This window comes from Thalassophryne amazonica, chromosome 18 (assembly GCF_902500255.1).
Source record: "Thalassophryne amazonica chromosome 18, fThaAma1.1, whole genome shotgun sequence".
Lineage (NCBI taxonomy): Eukaryota > Metazoa > Chordata > Actinopteri > Batrachoidiformes > Batrachoididae > Thalassophryne > Thalassophryne amazonica.
In genome coordinates this window covers 11,444,325-11,466,192 of record NC_047120.1, presented here as the reverse complement: position 1 = coordinate 11,466,192, position 21,868 = coordinate 11,444,325, and the positions used below count along the sequence as shown (strand labels likewise).

Genomic DNA, 21,868 nt, shown 5'->3' with positions numbered 1-21,868 from the left:
AGAAAAAATTTTGATCAAACAAAGCGCCAGTCTCTCAGCAACTTCTCAGACAAAGGAATTCCGACGAGGGGCTGGACGACTCCTCCCACAAGGAGTGCTCACAGGCGAATGACGTCACCGACAGGCGTGGAAAAACTCACGCATGCGCACGAGGGTTCAAGCATGTCTGACGTAAAAACATATGAATGAAATCCATATAGTTTTTGAAAAAAATAAAAAGGACCTATACTTTATGGACAGCCCTCGTACATGCCACCAGCTTGGAGGCACGTATTTGCATATTTAAAGGGAACAGGGTTATTAAGCAGAAGTACAGTACAGTGTAATTTATCCCACCTTTTTTCCTCCCCCTCCCTTATCTCTCCATTTCCTCATTAATATACTCAACAAAAATATAAATGCAACACTTTTGGTTTTGCTCCCATTTTGTATGAGATGAACTCAAAGATCTAAAACCTTTTCCACATACACAATATCACCATTTCCCTCAAATATTGTTCACAAACCAGTCGAAATCTGTGATAGTGAGCACTTTTCCTTTGCTGAGATAATCCAACCCACCTCACAGGTGTGCCATACCAAGATGCTGATTAGACACCATGATTAGTGCACAGGTGTGCCTTAGACTGCCCACAATAAAAGGCCACTCTGAAAGGTGCAGTTTTGTTTTATTGGGGGGGGGGATACCAGTCAGTATCTGGTGTGACCACAATTTGCCTCATGCAGTGCAACACATCTCCTTCGCATCATCCGTGAAGAGAACACCTCTCCAACGTGCCAAACGCCAGCGAATGTGAGCATTTGCCCACTCAAGTCGGTTACGATGATGAACTGGAGTCAGGTCAAGACCCCGATGAGGATGACGAGCATGCAGATGAGCTTCCTTGAGACGGTTTCTGACAGTTTGTGCAGAAATTCTTTGGTTATGCTGAAACAATCGGTTTGATTGTTTCAGCAGCTGTCCGAGTGGCTGGTCTCAGACGATCTTGGAGGTGAACATGCTGGATGTGGAGGTCCTGGGCTGGTGTGATTACACGTGGTCTGCGGTTGTGAGGCTGGTTGGATGTACTGCCAAATTCTCTGAAACGACTTTGGAGACGGCTTATGGTAGAGAAATGAACATTCAATACACGAGCAACAGCTCTGGTTGACATTCCTGCTGTCAGCATGCCAATTGCACGCTCCCTCAAATCTTGCGACATCTGTGGCATTGTGCTGTGTGATAAAACTGCACCTTTCAGAGTGGCCTTTTATTATGGGCAGTCTAAGGCACACCTGTGCACTAATCATGGTGTCTAATCAGCATCTTGGTATGGCACACCTGTGAGGTGGGATGGATTATCTCAGCAAAGGAGAAGTGCTCACTATCACAGATTTAGACTGGTTTGTGAACAATATTTGAGAGAAATGGTGATATTGTGTATGTGGAAAAAGTTTTAGATCTTTGAGTTCATCTCATACAAAATGGGAGCAAAACCAAAAGTGTTGCGTTTATATTTTTGTTGAGTACCATCAGACTCCATTCATGCTCCACATTCTAATAGTTGGTGGCAGTAATGCACTGTCTCGGTTTGTGAACCACCAAAAAAAAAAAAAAAAAAAACTCGCTAGAAGAAGAAAAATCCAATGAAGAAGAACTGTTGCTTGTTGTCGTCCGAGGCTAGAGCTAGTTAGCTGGAGACGCTGGAAACTCTTCTCTGAACAGATCAAACTTCACTGTGATCCTCGAATATGTTTTTTGAAGAGCTCCAGAAGCACAAAGGTCGACAGTAAACCGGAAGAAGAAAAAAAAAGGCGAAGTTAGCGCGAAAAGGTGGAATAGCTGAGAAGGTTGTTGAAACAGCGGCTAACTGCTGCTAATGCCGAGATATTTGAGTTGGTAGAAACAAAAAACATCACAGAGCAGCAAGAAGAAACGAGTGGATTTAAAGAAGAGAAGAAACTAGTCAACGTGCTGGATGCTGTTTTCAAGTCTGAAGTTCGCTGATCCAGAGCAGGTTTGTCCACTAAACTTTATTTCAGACCAACTCCACCACATCCAAATGATAGCTGTTTGTCGGCTCTACTAAAATACGAAATGGACCGAAATGGGGATCAAATGTAACAAAATAGAGCAAACTGACCCAGACTGACTCCAATTATGATTTAATTAAGTGTTTCTATTTATTTATTTTGTGAAATGGGGACTGATAATCACGAAATGGGGGTAAAATGCAACAAAATGGAGCAGACTGAACCAGTAGCTGACGTTTCATTTTTTGAACACCAGATGGCGCACCTGCCCCAAGTTTATGTTATGAGCGCATCTCACAAAAACAACCAAACAATTAAATAAATCTAATTTTTTGGAGTCAGTCTGGGCCAGTTTGCTCCATTTCATTACATTTAACCGCCATTTCGTGATTATCAGTCCCTATTTTCGCTCCATTGCGTCCATTTCGTATTTTAGTATGTTAGTTTGTGTTGGAGTTCTTATTATAGGCTGAACACCAAATATCAGCAAAAATAAATAAGACAAACTTTATGATGATCAATGAAGGATAGTTCAGCTTGGTGATGGTCTGATGAAGCCGATAAATTGATACTATTGGTTACAGTTTTTCCTCGTTTTCTACACAAAATGGAACTATGCACACAATTCATAAAATCTGAAGCTCGTGTATCAACATCAGGACTCCAAAATGCTGAATTCTGAGTGCAACACCAGCTTCTCTCTTTTTGCTCAGGTTCACCACAGCAGATCTGATATGAATCTGCATGTTGATTTGGCAGATGTTTTACACCAGATGATGCCAGTAACGTGTTACTTCATAAGGCGAAGTAAACGTGAAATGATTGAATTTTTCAGTAATTATTAATTTAAAAGGTTAATCTTTAAATAAAAATCAGTATTCAGATTAAAGTTATACTTCTCCAAGTCACTGTGCGTTCATGTTATTTTTGTATGTGGGTCGATTGCAGCATTACAACGCCCATGGATGGGAGATCGGGGTTCAGCTGAACTGCCCACTTCGCCTGCTTTTCAGTGAGCTGTGAGCTTTTTCATCTGTGGTTTTTGTAGCAGCTCCAAGTTGAGAAAACAGTTGTCGTCTCTGAAAGTGCAGTGACGGCAGCACACCTGCACTGAGCTTTACAAAGACATTTTTACACTTTTTTTTCTTTAAAACTGTGTGTGTCGTCGCTAAAAACAGCTGAAGACCTGCAATGCATTTTCAACTAATACTTGCACTCTTTTATCCACCCAAATGCACCTAAAGTCTCTTTCTGAGGATGACATCCTATCCAATCCAGTCCACTTTATTTATAAAGCACATTTAAACAGACTTGAGTCTCCAAAGTGCTGCACAGCAAAAGCATAGGCATGCAAAATAGTAATAATAACAATAATAACAATAAAATGGATAAGATAAAATAATATCGAAATAAATAAAACCATGATAAAACAATAACTTTCTATAAAATAAAAATAAAATAAGACACAAGGACCGTACAACTCACGCGGTGTTAAAAGCCAAGGAATAAAAGTGGGCCTTAAGACGGGACTTAAAACACTCCACAGTGGGAGCAGATCGGACGTGTAGGGGCAGAGTGTTCCAGAGTCTGGGACCGACCACGGAGAAGGCTCTGTCCCCTCGAGTTTTAAGTCTCGTCCTAGGCACCATGAGCTGGGACTGGCCCTCGGACCTCAGAGCTGGAGTGTAAACCTGGAGGCAGTTCACATGACATAAGAAATGCTGATAAAACTTTCCTACCTGTCAATCTGGTCATGCTTTCTCCATAAATACACATTATCAATTCTTCCTGCTGAGATGCCAATCCAGGGACGAATCCAGCTGGAAAGTGTGTGTGGGGGGGGAGCATGGCTCCCCACAGCACCTGTGGATTAAACGTCCACTTTTGAAGACATTTTTTCATACTACTACTTACAATAATAATAATAATAATAATGTCAACAACTAAAATGTTTAGAAAGAATTTAAATGTTATAAATAACTTAATCGTTACATTTATAAACAATGTAGGTTAGAAATGGTAAGTTTTGCAGTTACAGTGCTGTCAACAGTTAAATATGAGACCAAGAAAGATGTCTATTTTATTTTTATTAAACAAATATTTATGTTCATTGAAGTCAAGAAAGGGTGACTATAAAGTGAGTATTGGCAAAGTAGGTTATCGTTTTCATGTTGAGGAGGCAGAGGCGTGTTGTCAACAGGCAGCTGCTGACAGTAACTCAGAATCTGACTTAGTTACTTCTAAACATGAGTAATCAGTAAAGTAACTGAGTTACTTTTTCAAGGAGTAATCAGTAAGTGGATTGCTTTTTTAGAGTAACTGTGGCAACACTGCTGATGAGTACCTTTGACGAGTATCTGACTCTTGTTTTGTAGTTCCAAGCAGTTGGAGAAGTCAGTCAGCAGTATCATGTCCAAGCAGCCTCCCAAAATGAAGACAGAGTTGAGGACAAGGGGAAAGAAGAGGGAGAGGACTCCCTCTCCAGAGGAATCCCTTTCCTCACCAGGTGATGAGACGCCTCGTCAATTTGCAGTACCCCAGATAAGCATCTCTCCAAGGTTGAGGGACCAAACCTCCCAGTTGCACACATCTTCTCAGGTGAGGAAATAATTGAGTTTGTGTGTTCCAGCTATGACTTCAACTGCTTCATCACCAACTACTACTTTTTCAGGTCACAGCAACAGATGCCAGTGTGACAGCATCACCGGTTGCCACACCTCTGGTCACCAGCCCCACCAGTCAGTCCTCCCATGATCAGTCTCCATCTGCCCGATCACACCATGCGTAAGTGTAACTTTGTTGACAAAGTAATTTTATAATTGTACATTACATTCATATCATTCAGCATTTGTCACTTATGTAATTTGTTATGACTCTTTCTTTTTACTGTTTTTTATATTTGCATTTCCTTAAGGTCTCCCAGTCTGAAGGCAGCCAAAGCCACTGCCAAGAAGCCGAGGGCCCCCAGACAAGACTTCGTGTTATCTGAAGAAGAGGAAAAAGTCATGTTTGAGTGGCTTGAGGCAACAGAAGAGGTTTGGAACGCAAAGAAGGCTGGTTATCATAAACATGATGTCAAACAAGGACTTTGGGAGGCCCAGGCCAAAGTTATGAACAAGAGTGGTGAGAATTATATAACAAGTTGCTCCTTTTGTATTTTCACTTTGTCTGACATGATTTGAACCCCAATAATAAATTCTATAATATTTAGACTTAAAAAAAATTGAACTATTTTTTACTGTTGTGTGCTTTTCTTTACTTGCAGCTGAACATCTAATTGGGTGGTTTAAGAGTGTCCGTGACACGAACACTCGACTCGTCAAGAAGGGCAAAGGGAAATCAGGGGACGGAGATAATGATGATGAAATCTGGACAGACCGGCAACGGTTCATAATGGCATCCATGAAATTCATGGATAAGGTGGTTCGTCATCGGCCAAAAGCAGTCAGAAGTGTAAGTACAAATATTACATAATTACGTAAATGTATTACATTAATTAATTACTTTTTTTTTTTTTTTTTAACTGACCATAACACTTACCTTGGTTTCTGATTTTGTCTTTGCAGGTGGAGGCTGTTATCCGTGAGCATGCAGGCAACTTGAATGCAGCTGAAGCTGCTGCCGCTGCACAGGAGGCCGTGGACGTTGACTCTGAAGGCAGACGGAGGTCTTCCACTTCAGCTCGTCCAAGAAGGCGAAGTATCAAAAAAGGCAAGATGGACCGAATGTTACAGCTAATGCAGGAACGAGCGGAGGAGAGTCGGGCCCGCATGGAAGAACTGCGAAAGTGTAAAGAGCAGCACCCCAGCACAGCGAGGAACGCCTTTGCAGCCTATGTCCGGGACTCCTTAAACACCATGTCAGAATGGAGCTACAGAAAAGCAAAGGATGAAATCTACCGGGTGTTGACAAAGTATGAAGATGGAGCTGAAGAGGAAAGGGTCAAGCAGCAACAGCAACAACAGCAGTTCCAACAGCAACGACCTCACCACCACGTGAGGCCACAACACACTGTCCTGCCGGTCCAAGGACTGCAGCCGGTCCTGTCCTGGTAAACACAGCTTAGAATAATTTTCAGTCACATGAAAAAATATATATTTTGCAGTCCTATTGCACATAAATTACAATCATTTTTATATTTTGTTCAATAATGACAGAAGAGAGAGAATACTACCCCACCTCTTGTCAAAAGTTTGACAGATGATGTCACAGCCAATCAGAATTGACTACATCACTAAGCCCTGTCCCTAGGCCCTCCCCTAATCCCGCCCCATGACATGTCACAGCCAATCAGCGTGAGCCTGCCTCCGGAGTCCCGCCCATGCATAATGAGCTCCGCCTATCCATAATGAGTTTTCTTAGCTCCGCCCATTCATAATTAGTTCACACACAGGTGTCAGATCAGCCTAATTTGCATTGAATGCTAGTCTGTGCATGTATGGGCATGTCTGCCCAATTTGCAACGACTGGGGTCACTGTGTATCAGATGGTAAAAATTGGCTTAATTGCCATTTAAATTTTGCCAATTGGCAAGTTGGCAAAATTTGTTGTACAAATGTTGTACAGTCCTCGAACTGTGCTGCATTGTCGTCACGAGAACCTGGAACCAGTTTGCGAGAATTCCAAACGCATTTTCGCCCACTTTTCTTGCATGTGACAGACTGTAATTGAAGATCTGCTCTTTGTCTGTGAGGTGGCGATGAGCGTATGGTTGGGCATCACTTGCTGATCCTTTACCTAAAGTAGAAATTGAGAGTAAATAATTAGAACAATAAAAATGAATAAATGACTATATGAGGTCTGTTAGAAAAGTATCTGACCTTTTTATTTTTTTCAAAACCCTGATGGATTTGAATCACGTGTGCTTGCATGAGCCAACCTTGAACCTTCGTGCGCATGCGTGAATTTTTTCACGCCTGTCGATTGCGTCATTTGCTTGTAAGCAGCCTTTCTGTGTGGATGGGTGTAGTCTCTCGTCGGATTTTCTTTGCAAGGAAAATGGCGGAACAACTGGAGCAGCGCCACTGCATCAAACTTTGCCAGAAACTGGGCGACAGCCAGGTGGAAACCATTCAGATTATTCAGACGGCTTTCGGTGACGATCCTATGGGCATCACACAGATTAAGGAGCGGTACAGCCGGTTTAAAGACAGCCTCCTGTACCAGGAGGACACAAGCAATATGCTTGCCATCAAGGGCACCACAACATTTTGGAAATTGCCATTTCTTGAAGAAGCCCTCGGCTATAGCCAGCCACTGTGGAGGTGTCAAACATTCATCTATAAGCTCTTCACAGGTGGTTTTACGCACTCTCAGATGACAACAGAGATTGTTCTGGAAGCCATATGACGAAGAGTCAGTTCCAGCTTCAGGCCTGGATTCAGAGCCACTCAGTACCACGTCTCCTGCTTTGTGATACGTGAACCCTGTCTCCCGAGAAGCTCGTTATACATCTCGGTCAGCATTCGCATAAAGTTACAGAATGACTGTGGATCTTGTTCCCTCAGCTCAATGATGAGTTGGTCATACAGACCAAACTGTCTTCAGTGCTGGATCCATGGCCTCGTAATAAGGTAATAAGGCAAGGTAATAAGGCTTGCCTCTACTGGTGGTTGGCTCTCACTGCGGTATTGTATCACTTCCTGTTCCGGAGCACAGCGGTGTTTTTCTGTATCTGTTAGCTGTTTAATCTGCGCAGTTAGATTGATCTAGTTATCTAGATTACGATTTGTTTCCCAGTGTAATCTTTACGTGCCTTAACTAAAGCACTCCTTCTGCTGAATCACCTCTAAATTATTTACACATTATTCACTTTGCGTGTTTTTAGGAATCCGCTAGCTTAGCGGAGCTACTAGCTCTTAGCCGATTTAGCATGGCGGCTTCTCCTGTCTCTCCCGCACTTTTCTGCTCTGGGTGTGAAATGTTTAGTTATTCCTCGGCCTCCTTTAGCAGTAACGGTACTTGTAATAAGTGTAGCTTATTCGTAGCTTTGGAGGCCAGGCTGGGCGAATTGGAGACTCGGCTCCGCACCGTGGAAAATTCTACAGCTAGCCAGGCCCCTGTAGTCGGTGCGGACCAAGGTAGCTTAGCCGCCGTTAGTTACCCCCTGGCAGATCCCGAGCAGCCGGGAAAGCAGGCTGACTGGGTGACTGTGAGGAGGAAGCGTAGCCCTAAACAGAAGCCCTGTGTACACCGCCAACCCGTTCACATCTCTAACCGTTTTTCCCCACTCGAGGATCAAACTCTGGTTATTGGCGACTCTGTTTTGCGAAATGTGAAGTTAGCGACACCAGCAACCATAGTCAATTGTCTTCCGGGGGCCAGAGCAGGCGACATTGAAGGAAATTTGAAACTGCTGGCTAAGGCTAAGCGTAAATTTGGTAAGATTGTAATTCACGTCGGCAGTAATGACACCCGGTTACGCCAATCGGAGGCCACTAAAATTAACATTAAATCGGTGTGTAACTTTGCAAAAACAATGTCGGACTCTGTAGTTTTCTCTGGGCCCCTCCCCAATCAGACCGGGAGTGACATGTTTAGCCGCATGTTCTCCTTGAATTGCTGTCTGTCTGAGTAGTGTCCAAAAAATGAGGTGGGCTTCATAGATAATTGGCAAAGCTTCTGGGGAAAACCTGGTCTTGTTAGGAGAGACGGCATCCATCCCACTTTGGATGGAGCAGCTCTCATTTCTAGAAATCTGGCCAATTTTCTTAAATCCTCCAAACCGTGACTATCCAGGGTTGGGACCAGGAAGCAGAGTTGTAGTCTTACACACCTCTCTGCAGCTTCTCTCCCCCTGCCATCCCCTCATTACCCCATCCCCGTAGAGACGGTGCCTGCTCCCAGACTACCAATAACCAGCAAAAATCTATTTAAGCATAAAAATTCAAAAAGAAAAAATAATATAGCACCTTCAACTGCACCACAGACTAAAACAGTTAAATGTGGTCTATTAAACATTAGGTCTCTCTCTTCTAAGTCCCTGTTGGTAAATTATATAATAATTGATCAACATATTGATTTATTCTGCCTTACAGAAACTTGGTTACAGCAGGATGAATGTGTTAGTTTAAATGAGTCAACACCCCCGAGTCACACTAACTGTCAGAATGCTCGTAGCACGTGCCGGGGCGGAGGATTAGCAGCAATCTTCCATTCCAGCTTATTAATTAATCAAAAACCCAGACAGAGCTTTAATTCATTTGAAAGCTTGACTCTTAGTCTTGTCCATCCAAATTGGAAGTCCCAAAAGCCAGTTTTATTTGTTATTATCTATCGTCCACCTGGTCGTTACTGTGAGTTTCTCTGTGAATTTTCAGACCTTTTGTCTGACTTAGTGCTTAGCTCAGATAAGATAATTATAGTGGGCGATTTTAACATCCACACAGATGCTGAGAATGACAGCCTCAACACTGCATTTAATCTATTATTAGACTCTATTGGCTTTGCTCAAAAAGTAAATGAGTCCACCCACCACTTTAATCATATCTTGGATCTTGTTCTGACTTATGGTATGGAAATAGAAGACTTAACAGTATTCCCTGAAAACTCCCTTCTGTCTGATCATTTCTTAATAACATTTACATTTACTCTGATGGACTACCCAGCAGTGGGGAATAAGTTTCATTACACTAGAAGTCTTTCAGAAAGCGCTGTAACTAGGTTTAAGGATATGATTCCTTCTTTATGTTCTCTAATGCCATATACCAACACAGTGCAGAGTAGCTACCTAAACTCTGGAAGTGAGATAGAGTATCTCGTCAATAGTTTTACATCCTCATTGAAGACAACTTTGGATGCTGTAGCTCCTCTAAAAAAGAGAGCTTTAAATCAGAAGTGCCTGACTCCGTGGTATAACTCACAAACTCGTAGCTTAAAGCAGATAACCCGTAAGTTGGAGAGGAAATGGCGTCTCACTAATTTAGAAGATCTTCACTTAGCCTGGAAAAAGAGTCTGTTGCTCTATAAAAAAGCCCTCCGTAAAGCTAGGACATCTTTCTACTCATCACTAATTGAAGAAAATAAGAACAACCCCAGGTTTCTTTTCAGCACTGTAGCCAGGCTGACAAAGAGTCAGAGCTCTATTGAGCTGAGTATTCCATTAACTTTAACTAGTAATGACTTCATGACTTTCTTTGCTAACAAAATTTTAACTATTAGAGAAAAAATTACTCATAACCATCCCAAAGACGTATCGTTATCTTTGGCTGCTTTCAGTGATGCCGGTATTTGGTTAGACTCTTTCTCTCCGATTGTTCTGGCTGAGTTATTTTCATTAGTTACTTCATCCAAACCATCAACATGTTTATTAGACCCCATTCCTACCAGGCTGCTATTTGAAGAGTTTCAGTCAGGTTTTAGAATTCATCATAGTACAGAAACAGCATTAGTGAAGGTTACAAATGATCTTCTTATGGCCTCGGACAGTGGACTCATCTCTGTGCTTGTTCTGTTAGACCTCAGTGCTGCTTTTGATACTGTTGACCATAAAATTTTATTACAGAGATTAGAGCATGCCATAGGTATTAAAGGCACTGCGCTGCGGTGGTTTGAATCATATTTGTCTAATAGATTACAATTTGTTCGTGTAAATGGGGAATCTTCTTCACAGACTAAAGTTAATTATGGAGTTCCACAAGGTTCTGTGCTAGGACCAATTTTATTCACTTTATACATGCTTCCCTTAGGCAGTATTATTAGACGGTATTGCTTAAATTTTCATTGTTACGCAGATGATACCCAGCTTTATCTATCCATGAAGCCAGAGGACACACACCAATTAGCTAAACTGCAGGATTGTCTTACAGACATAAAGACATGGATGACCTCTAATTTCCTGCTTTTAAACCCAGATAAAACTGAAGTTATTGTACTTGGCCCCACAAATCTTAGAAACATGGTGTCTAACCAGATCCTTACTCTGGATGGCATTACCCTGACCTCTAGTAATACTGTGAGAAATCTTGGAGTAATTTTTGATCAGGATATGTCATTCAAAGCGCATATTAAACAAATATGTAGGACTGCTTTTTTGCATTTACGCAATATCTCTAAAATCAGAAAGGTCTTGTCTCAGAGTGATGCTGAAAAACTAATTCATGCATTTATTTCCTCTAGGCTGGACTATTGTAATTCATTATTATCAGGTTGTCCTAAAAGTTCCCTAAAAAGCCTTCAGTTAATTCAAAATGCTGCAGCTAGAGTACTGACGGGGACTAGAAGGAGAGAGCATATCTCACCCATATTGGCCTCTCTTCATTGGCTTCCTGTTAATTCTAGAATAGAATTTAAAATTCTTCTTCTTACTTATAAGGTTTTGAATAATCAGGTCCCATCTTATCTTAGGGACCTCGTAGTACCATATCACCCCAATAGAGCGCTTCGCTCTCAGACTGCAGGCTTACTTGTAGTTCCTAGGGTTTGTAAGAGTAGAATGGGAGGCAGAGCCTTCAGCTTTCAGGCTCCTCTCCTGTGGAACCAGCTCCCAATTCAGATCAGGGAGACAGACACCCTCTCTACTTTTAAGATTAGGCTTAAAACTTTCCTTTTTGCTAAAGCTTATAGTTAGGGCTGGATCAGGTGACCCTGAACCATCCCTTAGTTATGCTGCTATAGACGTAGACTGCTGGGGGGTTCCCATGATGCACTGTTTCTTTCTCTTTTTGCTCTGTATGCACCACTCTGCATTTAATCATTAGTGATCGATCTCTGCTCCCCTCCACAGCATGTCTTTTTCCTGGTTCTCTCCCTCAGCCCCAACCAGTCCCAGCAGAAGACTGCCCCTCCCTGAGCCTGGTTCTGCTGGAGGTTTCTTCCTATTAAAAGGGAGTTTTTCCTTCCCACTGTAGCCAAGTGCTTGCTCACAGGGGGTCGTTTTGACCGTTGGGGTTTTACATAATTATTGTATGGCCTTGCCTTACAATATAAAGCGCCTTGGGGCAACTGTTTGTTGTGATTTGGCGCTATATAAAAAAATTGATTGATTGATTGATCATTGCCAGGCCTGCAGGTACATGTTGATCATGAATGCGTCATCATCAAATTTGGCCTGAAGAACAGCTATCTCGCACTCATCCACAAGGTGGGCTGGCTCGTCACCGTCCATGGCGCTAGTCACGGGGAACTGTCCATGTCAGATGAAGGCTACACACACACACAGGCCAGCCACAAACATTTGAAACATGCGTACATAGTTGCTAAGACGTTCTTAATGCTACTGTTACTGTATGAAAACGTTGCTTTACAAGAATGTTTCGTTCAGTTCATTGAGGCTTTAGTTGTTGATTTGAGCAGATGTTGTTGCGTTCGTTCAACACGTCGGACTTGTGAGGTCGAATGAAGCTTAATGAAGTCGAACGAAATGGTAACATTACAAAAACTAAGCACACTAGTCAGAAATGACAGCAAAATGAAAACGGATGAACTGAGGTTGTCGTTGGCATTAGTTCAAGCTGCAGGAACGAAGGTGAGCGAAGTTTCAACGATGCCAACGAAAGTCCGGATTTGGGACTTTTGTTTGGGCTTTGTTGTCCTTCGTTAGTGCTGTGTGACTGGGCTTTACGAAAACTTTTAATCTTAGGTGATTTCTGGGATCAGGGTTGATGTCTCCTGCTTTAGGACGTCTGTCCCAGCATAGGGACATTTCGATGTTGTCTCACACTTGTGATTGGTCAACCGGGGCAGCAAAGCAGCAGCAGATGATTAAATCGGCCTGTTTAGTCTTTCCTCCACTTGGTCATTGACTCTGTCTTTCTTTTTTGTGTTTTAAAGTCTTTCTGCAAACATGCCTGAAGTCCAGCAGCTGAGAGACATGTTGAAACTACAGCTAACACCTGCTGATGAAGGAATGATCACAGACCAGGAAGAAGAAATTAGTCATTTAAAAGAAGAGAACAAAAAAGGTAAAGGACTGGATGCTGGTTTTAATCCTCCAAATCTCTTCTACAGAACACGTTTGTTCACTCAGCTTTGTTTGTGTTACTGAGACTTTATAACATGTTGTCACAGTCAGATATTGTCCTCATCGGGTATTCTTCCAGTGATTCTGTCAATACTTACACAACAGGATGAGGAAGATTTTGGTGAAAGATACATGTAAAATTTCTCTGTATTCTTTAAAATCTCTGAATAATTTATTGCTGAAGGAAAGTTACATCACCACCCTCAATGTTTTGACTCACTTTGTCCAGGATCAGCAGGGTCTTCGAATTTAGAAATGAACAAAGGTAACTGAAAGGATGCTGGTGGCAGTGATTTGTGTATTCTGGCACATAGACGCTTGGTTTATTTTGATCCAACACTTGGCACTAAAAGGTCAACATCAGTAACCTGTTGTACACGGGTAAGATCGGCTCTGGTTATGAGCAGACGAAGAATAATCTTTACTCTCAGAATTTTTTTCATCGCTGCAAAATTAATTCAAATCAACAGGACTTCAATGAATAAAATCCATTATTTTGTACAGCTCCTATCAACAACCCAAAATAGGGAACATTTCCTTGGTAACTTGGTAGCATTAATACCAGGCGCCACATGGCGACCTGAATAGTGTAAATGTGCAGAAATGTGTGTTTGTAAAAGAGAGAGAGAAAGAGAGGCTGTGATTGAAGTCTGGTCCCAGAGACAGTCTTTGCTAACAGAACTATCTTTGGTTTTGTGATGTCAGTCCACTTAGTCTGTAACAAAAGCTGACTCAGGTTATCGAAACTTGTTGATGTTCGTAACTGAAAATGTCTGCTCACACAAATATGTGAAATGGTAAATGCGCTGCATTTGTATAGCGCTTTTCCATCTGCATCAGACACTCAAAGTGGTTTGCACACTAATGCCTCACATTCACCCTGATGTGAGGCTGCTGCCATACAAGGCGCTCACTACACACCGGGAGCAACTAGGGGATTAAGGGCCTTGCCCAAGGGCCCTTAGTGATTTTCCAGTCAGGCTGGGATTTGAACCGAGGAGCCTCTGGTCTCAAGCCCAACGTTTAACCATGAGACCAGGGGTTTTCAAAGTGTGGGAGAGTGAGCCCCCCTTCAGAGAACAAATGAATACCCCCCCATCAACACACATACACACAATTTCAACATCTTTGTGTGCTTCATTTTATTCTTAAACACATTTTAAAAGTATTTGTGTGTTTTTTAAGGAACAGTCTATGCATTTATATATTTTACAGCCTTTGTAAACATTTTAAACATGTAAACATGTTTTTAAAGAACTTTCTATTCTATTTTTGCCATTTGTCATATTTTAAGCATTGTTGTTTTTTTGTTTTTTTTTACATTTAAACATCTGTGTGTTTTTAAATGTCTGGCATAACTAACACATTTAACATGAACAGTGACAGGCACAGCAGCCATCGCCGACCTCTCTACTGAAATTGCTTGGTCTTAATCACGGGACAGATAAGATTTTAGCAAATTTTTATGTCACAACTTTGAAGATTTCCTGCAACCTGGGGTTTCAGTGAGATAGTTTAAGTCAGACACTTTTTGCAACACAGTGAAAGGACTGCAAAACTTAGCTTGGAAAGGAGAATTCACCAATGGCATAAGGTCAAGGACTAAACTTGCCCAACTCAGCACATCTGTCATGCTTCTGCTTTATTTCCTTCCAGGACAATTCCAATTTTTCCCGAGCCAGTTCACCAGCTCTATACAACTTAAACCTAAATCCATTCACATAGTCAAGAATGTTTTGGGGTGGATCATCAGGTAACCATCCATTTGTAACACTGCCAGTGGCCGTCGGACTGTGTGACCAAACACTAAATCATTAGGGCTAAAGCCTGTACTTTCCTGCAGTACACGGGCAAGTAACAACCAGGCTCGGCCCTCCTCCCAATCTGCTGACAACAACTCTGTACAATATGCACGAAGCAAGGACTTTAAAATTTGATGAAAACTTGCATGGAACACAGTGGATTTGTTATATTTAACTTTGAGCTGTTTAAGAACATGAGCTATTACAGTGAGGAAAATAAGTATTTGATTTGAACACCCTGCAGTTTTGCAAGTTCTCCCACTTAGAAATAATGGAGGGGTCTGAAATTTTCATCTTATTTGCATGTCCACTGTGAGAGACATAATCTAAAAAAAAAATCCAGAAATCACAATGTATGATTTTTTAAAATAATTAACTCTGCCAAGGAGGTTATGTTTTCGGTCGCGTTTGTTTGTTTGTTAGTGGTGATCCGGATCCCGGTCCTGATGCTAACGTGTTCGCATGTCTATGGCATTTTCATTGTTAAAAGTTAGCATTAAGCAGTTGCAGCTGTCATCATGTTCGGGTGCATTTGTTTTCAAATAGTAATATTTCTTAAATTTATTTTAGTTTATATATTAATAATCTAATGATTATTATATACAATTTTAGAGAAAGAGACAAAAAGAAATAGATCACTGTGCCAAGGAGGGAATCTCTTTAGGGTCAGTGACCCTATGGCCTTGTTTAGAGAAGTGTTTCATAAATGTTAAAAAAGTAATATATTTGCAGTTTAGTTGAATAATAAATTGAATTTTGTCTCATTTGTTTTTGTCTATAAGCACATGCAATATCAATATCAGTGCTCAGATGACAGTAGCTTCTGGGAAAGGTGCAAGTTGCAATAAACTGTGATGCCAAGCGCTAAGGATACATGCTGTCCAGTCACAGCAGATTAAACTTTTTTTACTACTGAGCAAACATCATTGTTAGACTTTTTTAGGTTCAGTGATTCCACGGCGTGTAGATGTTATGGCGTTGGTGACCCCATGGCCTTGGCGGAGGTTTGCACTCTCTGAGTGCTTCTAGTTTATTTGTATGTCACTGCTGCAAATAAGTATTTGAACACCTACCAACCAGCAAGAATTCTGGCTCTCACAGACCTGTTAATTTTTCTTTAAGAAGCCCTCTTATTCTGCACTCTTTACCTTATTAATTGCACCTGTTTGAACTTGTTACCTGTATAAAAGACACCTGTTCACACACTCAATCAATCACAGTCCAACCATAGCCAAGACCAAAGAGCTGTCTAAGAACATCAGGGACAAAACTGTAGACCTGCACAAGGCTGGGATGGACTACAGGACAACAGGCAAGCAGTTTGGTAGAAGACAGCAACTGTTATGTTTATTTATTAGAAAGTGGAAGAAACACAAGATGACTGTCAATATCTCTCGGTCTGGGATTCCATACAAGATCTCACTTTGTGGGGTAAGGATGATTCTGAGAAAGCTCAGAACTACACAGGAGGACCTGGTCAATGACCTGAAGAGAGCTGGGACCACAGTCACAAAGATTACATTAGTAACACATGATGCTGTCATGGTTTAAAATCCTGCAGGGCAGTAAGGTCCCCCTGCTCAAGCCAGCACATGTCCTGGCCCGTTTGAAGTTCACCAGCGACCATCTGGATGATACAGAGGAGGCATGGGAGAAGGTCATGTGGTCAGATGAGATCAGAATAGAGCTTTTTGGAATCAACTCTACTTACCATGTTTAGAGGATGAGAACAACCCCAAGAAAACCATCCCAACTGTGAAGCATGGGGGTGGAAACATCATACTCTGGGGGTGCTCTTCTGCAAAGGGGACAGGACGACTGCACCTTATTGAAGGGAGGATGGATGGGGTCATGTATTGCGAGATTTTGGCAAACAACCTCCTTCCCTCAGTAAGAGCATTGAAGATGGGTCATGGCTGGGTCTTCCAGCATGACAATGACCCCAAACACACAGCCAAACAAACTAAGGAGGGGCTCCGTAAGAAGCATTTCAAGGTCCTGGAGTGGCCTGGCCAGTCTCCAGACCTGAACTCATTAGAAAATCTTTGGAGGGAGCTGAATCTCTAAACCTGAAAGATCTAGAGAAGATGTGTATAGAGGAGTGGACCAAAATCCTTGCTGCAGTGTGTGCAAACCTGATGAAAACTACAGGAAACGTTTGACCTCTGTAATTGCAAACAAAGGCTACTGTACCAAATATTAACATTGATTTTCACCGGTGTTCAAATACTTATTTGCAGCAGTAACATACAAATAAATTATTTAAAAAATCATACATTGTGATTTCTGGATTTTTTTTTTTTTTTTTTTTTTTTTTTAGATTGTCTCTCACCGTGGACATGCACCTAAGATGAAAATTTCAGACCCCTCCATGATTTCTAAGTGGGAGAACTTGCACAATCGCAGGGTGTTCAAATACTTATTTTCCTCACTGTAAATGAGAGGTAAAATTCAAACCCTGATCCGACTGGATAATTATTGGAATACCAAATGTTGAAATAAATTGAGTCAATGCTTTTACAATTGATTTCGACGTTATAGTGCCAAGTGGGAACGCTCCAGGATATCGTTACTTTGCACATTATAGTCAGTAGATAGTTATAGTAAAGTGCCCCATTTTATGGGAATCACTTTATTTTTTTACACTTGAGAATGCCCTCTGATAAATTCTATTGTTTTTAACTTAATGGTCCATAGACTGTTTTAATATCTGAACTCTCGCGCTCAAAACCATGGGCCAGTGCTCCTACACTGTGGGCCACTAACTTCTAAATTCTACTGGCCCTGTGGGCCAGTGAGGCAAATTGGTTTATGTCAAGCCCTACATGACCAAATTCACACTGGGGCTTGTGATCAGAAGCTCCAGGCAAATACAAACAACCCTCTTTATAATTATATTCATAATGACTGCCCGTGTTTTCCTCAGAGTAAGCCCCTTGAGGCAATTTTGTTGTGATTTGGCGCTATACGAGGTCTGTGATGAAAAAAGCGGTCCTTTTTATTTATTTATTTTTTTTCAAAAAATAAATGGATTTGATTCATATGTTTTTACGTCAGACAAGCTTGAACCCTCGTGCGCATGCGTGAGTTTTTTCATGCGTCGGTGACGTCATTCCCTGTGGGCAGGCCTTGAGTGAGGAGTGCTCCACCCCGCCAGTCGGAATCTCTTTGTCTGAATAGCCGCTGCGGACGGCGCGCGTTGCTTTATCAACATTTTTTCTGGACCTGTGAGGGATATCCGAATGGACACTATTCGAGAAATTAAGATGGTTTTCGGTGAAAAGTTTAACAGCTGATGAGAGATTATGGGGTGTTTCTGTCTGTGTAAGGACTTCCCACGGAGCGGGACGTCGCGCAGCGCTTCCAGGCACTGTCGTCGGCCTGTTTCGACCTGAAAACATTCTAATTTAAGACTTAATTCACCCAGGACGTCGTGAGAGAACAGAGAAGATTCAGAACAGGCCGGCATGAGGACTTTATGCGGACATTCCACTGTTTAAGGACATTTTGTAATGAAAGACGTGCGCGCAAATTCGCCGAGTTGTTTCCGTGACGACTCGGCGAATCTGTGTGCGCCGCGACAGGAAAAACACCTCCGTGTTGAAAACCATTTGTAAAATTCAGGCGGCTTTTGATGGCTTTCAACAAGTGAGTAACAGAAATTGTTTAACAGCTTGGGCATGTTCCAACTTGCCCGTTAAGGTTTCCAACACGGAGGTGTTTTTCCTGTCGCGACCCCCCGCGGTCGGGTCCGGCCCGACATGCGACTCTGCCCGTACGTTCATTCATTACCAGCATTACAAAATGTCCGTTAACACTGGAATGTCCGAATAAACTCCTCATGCCGACTTCTTCTGAAAGTTCTCTGTTCTCTGACGAGTTACTGGGTCAACAGAGCCTGAAATGTGGAAGTTTTCAACTTGAAACGGCGAGACGCTGCCACCTCGAAGCGCAGATCGCCATCAGGCACCATGGGCCGTCCTTAAAGCGACACTACCAGACCATAATCTCTCATCAGCCGTTAAAATTTTTACCGAAAACCAGCTGAATTTATCGAATGGTATTTACTCAGTTGTGCCTTACAGTTTTTGAATAAAAATTTATCAAACAAAGCAGCAGTCTCTGAGCCATTCCTAAACAATGAAAAAACGACGAGAGGGTGGGCGACTCCTCACTCAAAGACTGCCCACAGGCGAATGACGTAACCGACAGGCGTGAAAAAACTCTTGCATGCCCACGAGGATTCAAGCATGTCTGATGTAATCACACGTGATTCAAATCCATATGGTTTTTGAAAAAAATAATAAGGTCCGTTACTTTTATCACAGACCTCGTATAAATGAAAATAAATTGAAATTGAAAGTAACTTTTGTGTGTTAGCACACACTGATCTGCAAGGGGTGTTGCTTTAGATGGAGACGTATCCCCGCGCTCACTAATATACATCACAACTGCCACAGTTATTGAATTCTTGAACTGCTGTAACACAATTGAGTAACAAATCCCCTCACTGAATAAGTCTGTGAATCAAGCATTTTCTTAAACTGAAAATGGTGATATGTCTCAGGCACAAACTCATACACTTTCAGCACTGTTGACTTAACTGTAGCATACACCCTACCTTCAGCTACAATCAGCGCTGAAAAAGCTTCACATGCTTTACCTGTGAGAACATATTGCAACAACGTTGTCCTCAAATTGTGGTGTAGAATCTACTACCGGCTGACTGGCACATTTCAACCGTTCCAGCTCCACTGCATTTGTAGTAGCTCCCTCTGCTGTTCAAACGCCATTGCAGTTGTACTAAACTGATGACTAGCTTCCTGACCACCAAGAACTCCAGCCTCCACAAGACCTTGTTTTAAACCAGTCTTAACAGTCTCTTCTAGATTTGCATCAACTATGTAAATCTTGTAGTGCTCAGCTATTTCAATTAACTGCTCCTTAGTACAAAACTCTAAAGCTAATTGTTACTACCCTAATTGTTACTGCAGGTGCATAACAATTACCTCAAACATATTAAAGCGACATTTTACTTCAAATTATAACTGACTTGTACAGTAAACTCTTGCTAAATTTTTTTTTAACTACATACTTTAATCCATCAAACTTAACTCAAACTATTTGCAATAGTATCCTAATTTACAATAAGCACATGACATTTAGTGCTGACTTCACTTATTCATCCATTTCAAGCAACAGACACAACTTATCTATTGGCCTTTCCAAAACATTAGTCTTCGTTTTGACAAATACTCATCTGACGAGACCATTTAGGTCACAAACTGTCTTTTCAACCTCCCCCATTAACCAAGAACCTCTGGGTGCGCTGTCATCAACAATGAGCACAACATCTCCTGGTTTCAGGTTTCTCCGTGACATTAACCATTTCTGTCTTCCTTGTAGAAGCGGCAAATATTCTTTAATCCAGCGCTTCCAAAAAATGTCACTCGGGTATTGTACTTGTTTCCACCTCCTCTTTGCATACAAATCCTCCTTTTGGAACACTCCTGGGGGTAGAACTGGCTGTCTCTTAAGCAGGAGCAGATGGTTTGGTGTAAGTGCCTCTATGTCATTGGGGTCATTGGAGACTCTCATGATTGGCCTGCTGATGATAATTGCTTCAACTTCACAGAACAATGTATGAAGGCGTTCATCATTGTCAAGCAGTTGATGGTTCAGGATTTGGGTAAGAATTCTCCTCACAGACCGTATCTGTCTCGCCCAAACTCCACCAAAATGTGAGCCAGTTGGTGGGTCAAACAGCCATCTAATCCCTTTCTGCATGTGTGTGTCTGAGATTTTTGAATAATTCCAACTTTTGATTGCTTCACGCATTTCCTTTTCAGCTCCCACCAGATTAGTACCATTATCTGACCTCATTACAGATACCTGGCCCCTCCTGGCTATAAACCTTCTGAAAGCATTTAAACATGAGTCAGTCTCAAGCCGAGTGGGCAACTTCTGTGTGTATAGCTCTTACAGTAAGACATGTAAACATAACACCATATCTTTTGACCTTACTCCGCCCACATTTGACCTCAAATGGCCCAAAATAGTCTATACCTAAATTTGTAAATGGAGGCATATCTGGAACCAAACGATGTGGAGGTAAACTTGCCATTCTTTGTTCACCAGGCTTTGCTGAAGTTTTTCTACATGTTACACACTGACAAAATTTTCCTCACTGCAGAATCTGCTTGTGGTATCCAGAACCTTTCTCTGAGTTTTGACAAAGTGTAATTTCTTCCACTATGTCCAGTTTCTTTGTGAAAATGTCTGAGGATCAAAGCAGAAACATGATGATCTTTTGGAAGGATCACAGGATGTTTAACGTCTGCAGGCAGTGAAGATTGATGCAACCTTCCTCCAACTCTTAAAATCTCATTCTGCAAAACAGGATCAAGTTTCACAATATGACTGCTCCTTTTAATCTTGTCCCCTTTCTGCAGACATGCTATCTCATCACTGAAGCTTTGACTTTGACATAGTTTGACAATCTCAAGTTCTCCCTCTGCAACATCTTTAACAGTGAGAGAAGATCCTTTAATGGCTGATTTGAATTTTTTCATTTCTCTTGAAACCTTTTCAGTTTTCTTCACAAGACTCAAATTCTCACTTACTTGTGACAGAAGAAACTTGCGATGTGAGCTCAAGCTCTGAAGTAACCTTTTGAACTTTAGCATCCATGATACTGCCTTTTTTAAACTGTACCAGTCTGAATAATAGCAAATAAGGCTATTCAGCAAGCTCTCATGCACATCTGTTGTAGTCACCGTGGCTTTAATTTCCACATAATGCATTTGTGTTTCTCTCATGGCTGGTGACACTGGCCAGTCTATTTTCTCCTTTGTCAAAAACTCTGGTCCACGAATCCAAGTTTGACACTTTGTGAACTTGTCTGCATTCAGGCCTCGCGATGCATGGTCAGCTGGGTTTAGCTCAGAGCTAACATACATCCATTGACTTGGTACAGTATTGTCTCTGATAAGCGAAACTCTGTTAAATCTAACATTTTCCCTGGCAATGTATTTCAACACAGTGGTGCTGTCAGACCAAAACACAGAATCCTTAAGCTGCATTTGGAGCTCCT

The 21,868-nt window shown here is 41.7% G+C and overlaps 1 protein-coding gene across 1 annotated transcript; it reads left to right on the top strand.

Annotated features, from left to right (window-relative positions):
* The first annotated feature begins 1,935 nt into the window (after positions 1 to 1,935).
* Positions 1,936 to 13,052, top strand: LOC117530300. Its single transcript, XM_034193191.1, has 7 exons — positions 1,936 to 1,997; positions 4,389 to 4,611; positions 4,685 to 4,797; positions 4,928 to 5,136; positions 5,279 to 5,466; positions 5,580 to 6,064; positions 12,784 to 13,052. Exons 2-7 carry the CDS (start codon positions 4,423 to 4,425, stop codon positions 12,995 to 12,997), a joined length of 1,398 nt encoding a protein of 465 aa, XP_034049082.1. The 5' UTR covers positions 1,936 to 1,997; positions 4,389 to 4,422; the 3' UTR covers positions 12,998 to 13,052.
* The last annotated feature ends 8,816 nt before the right edge of the window (positions 13,053 to 21,868 follow it).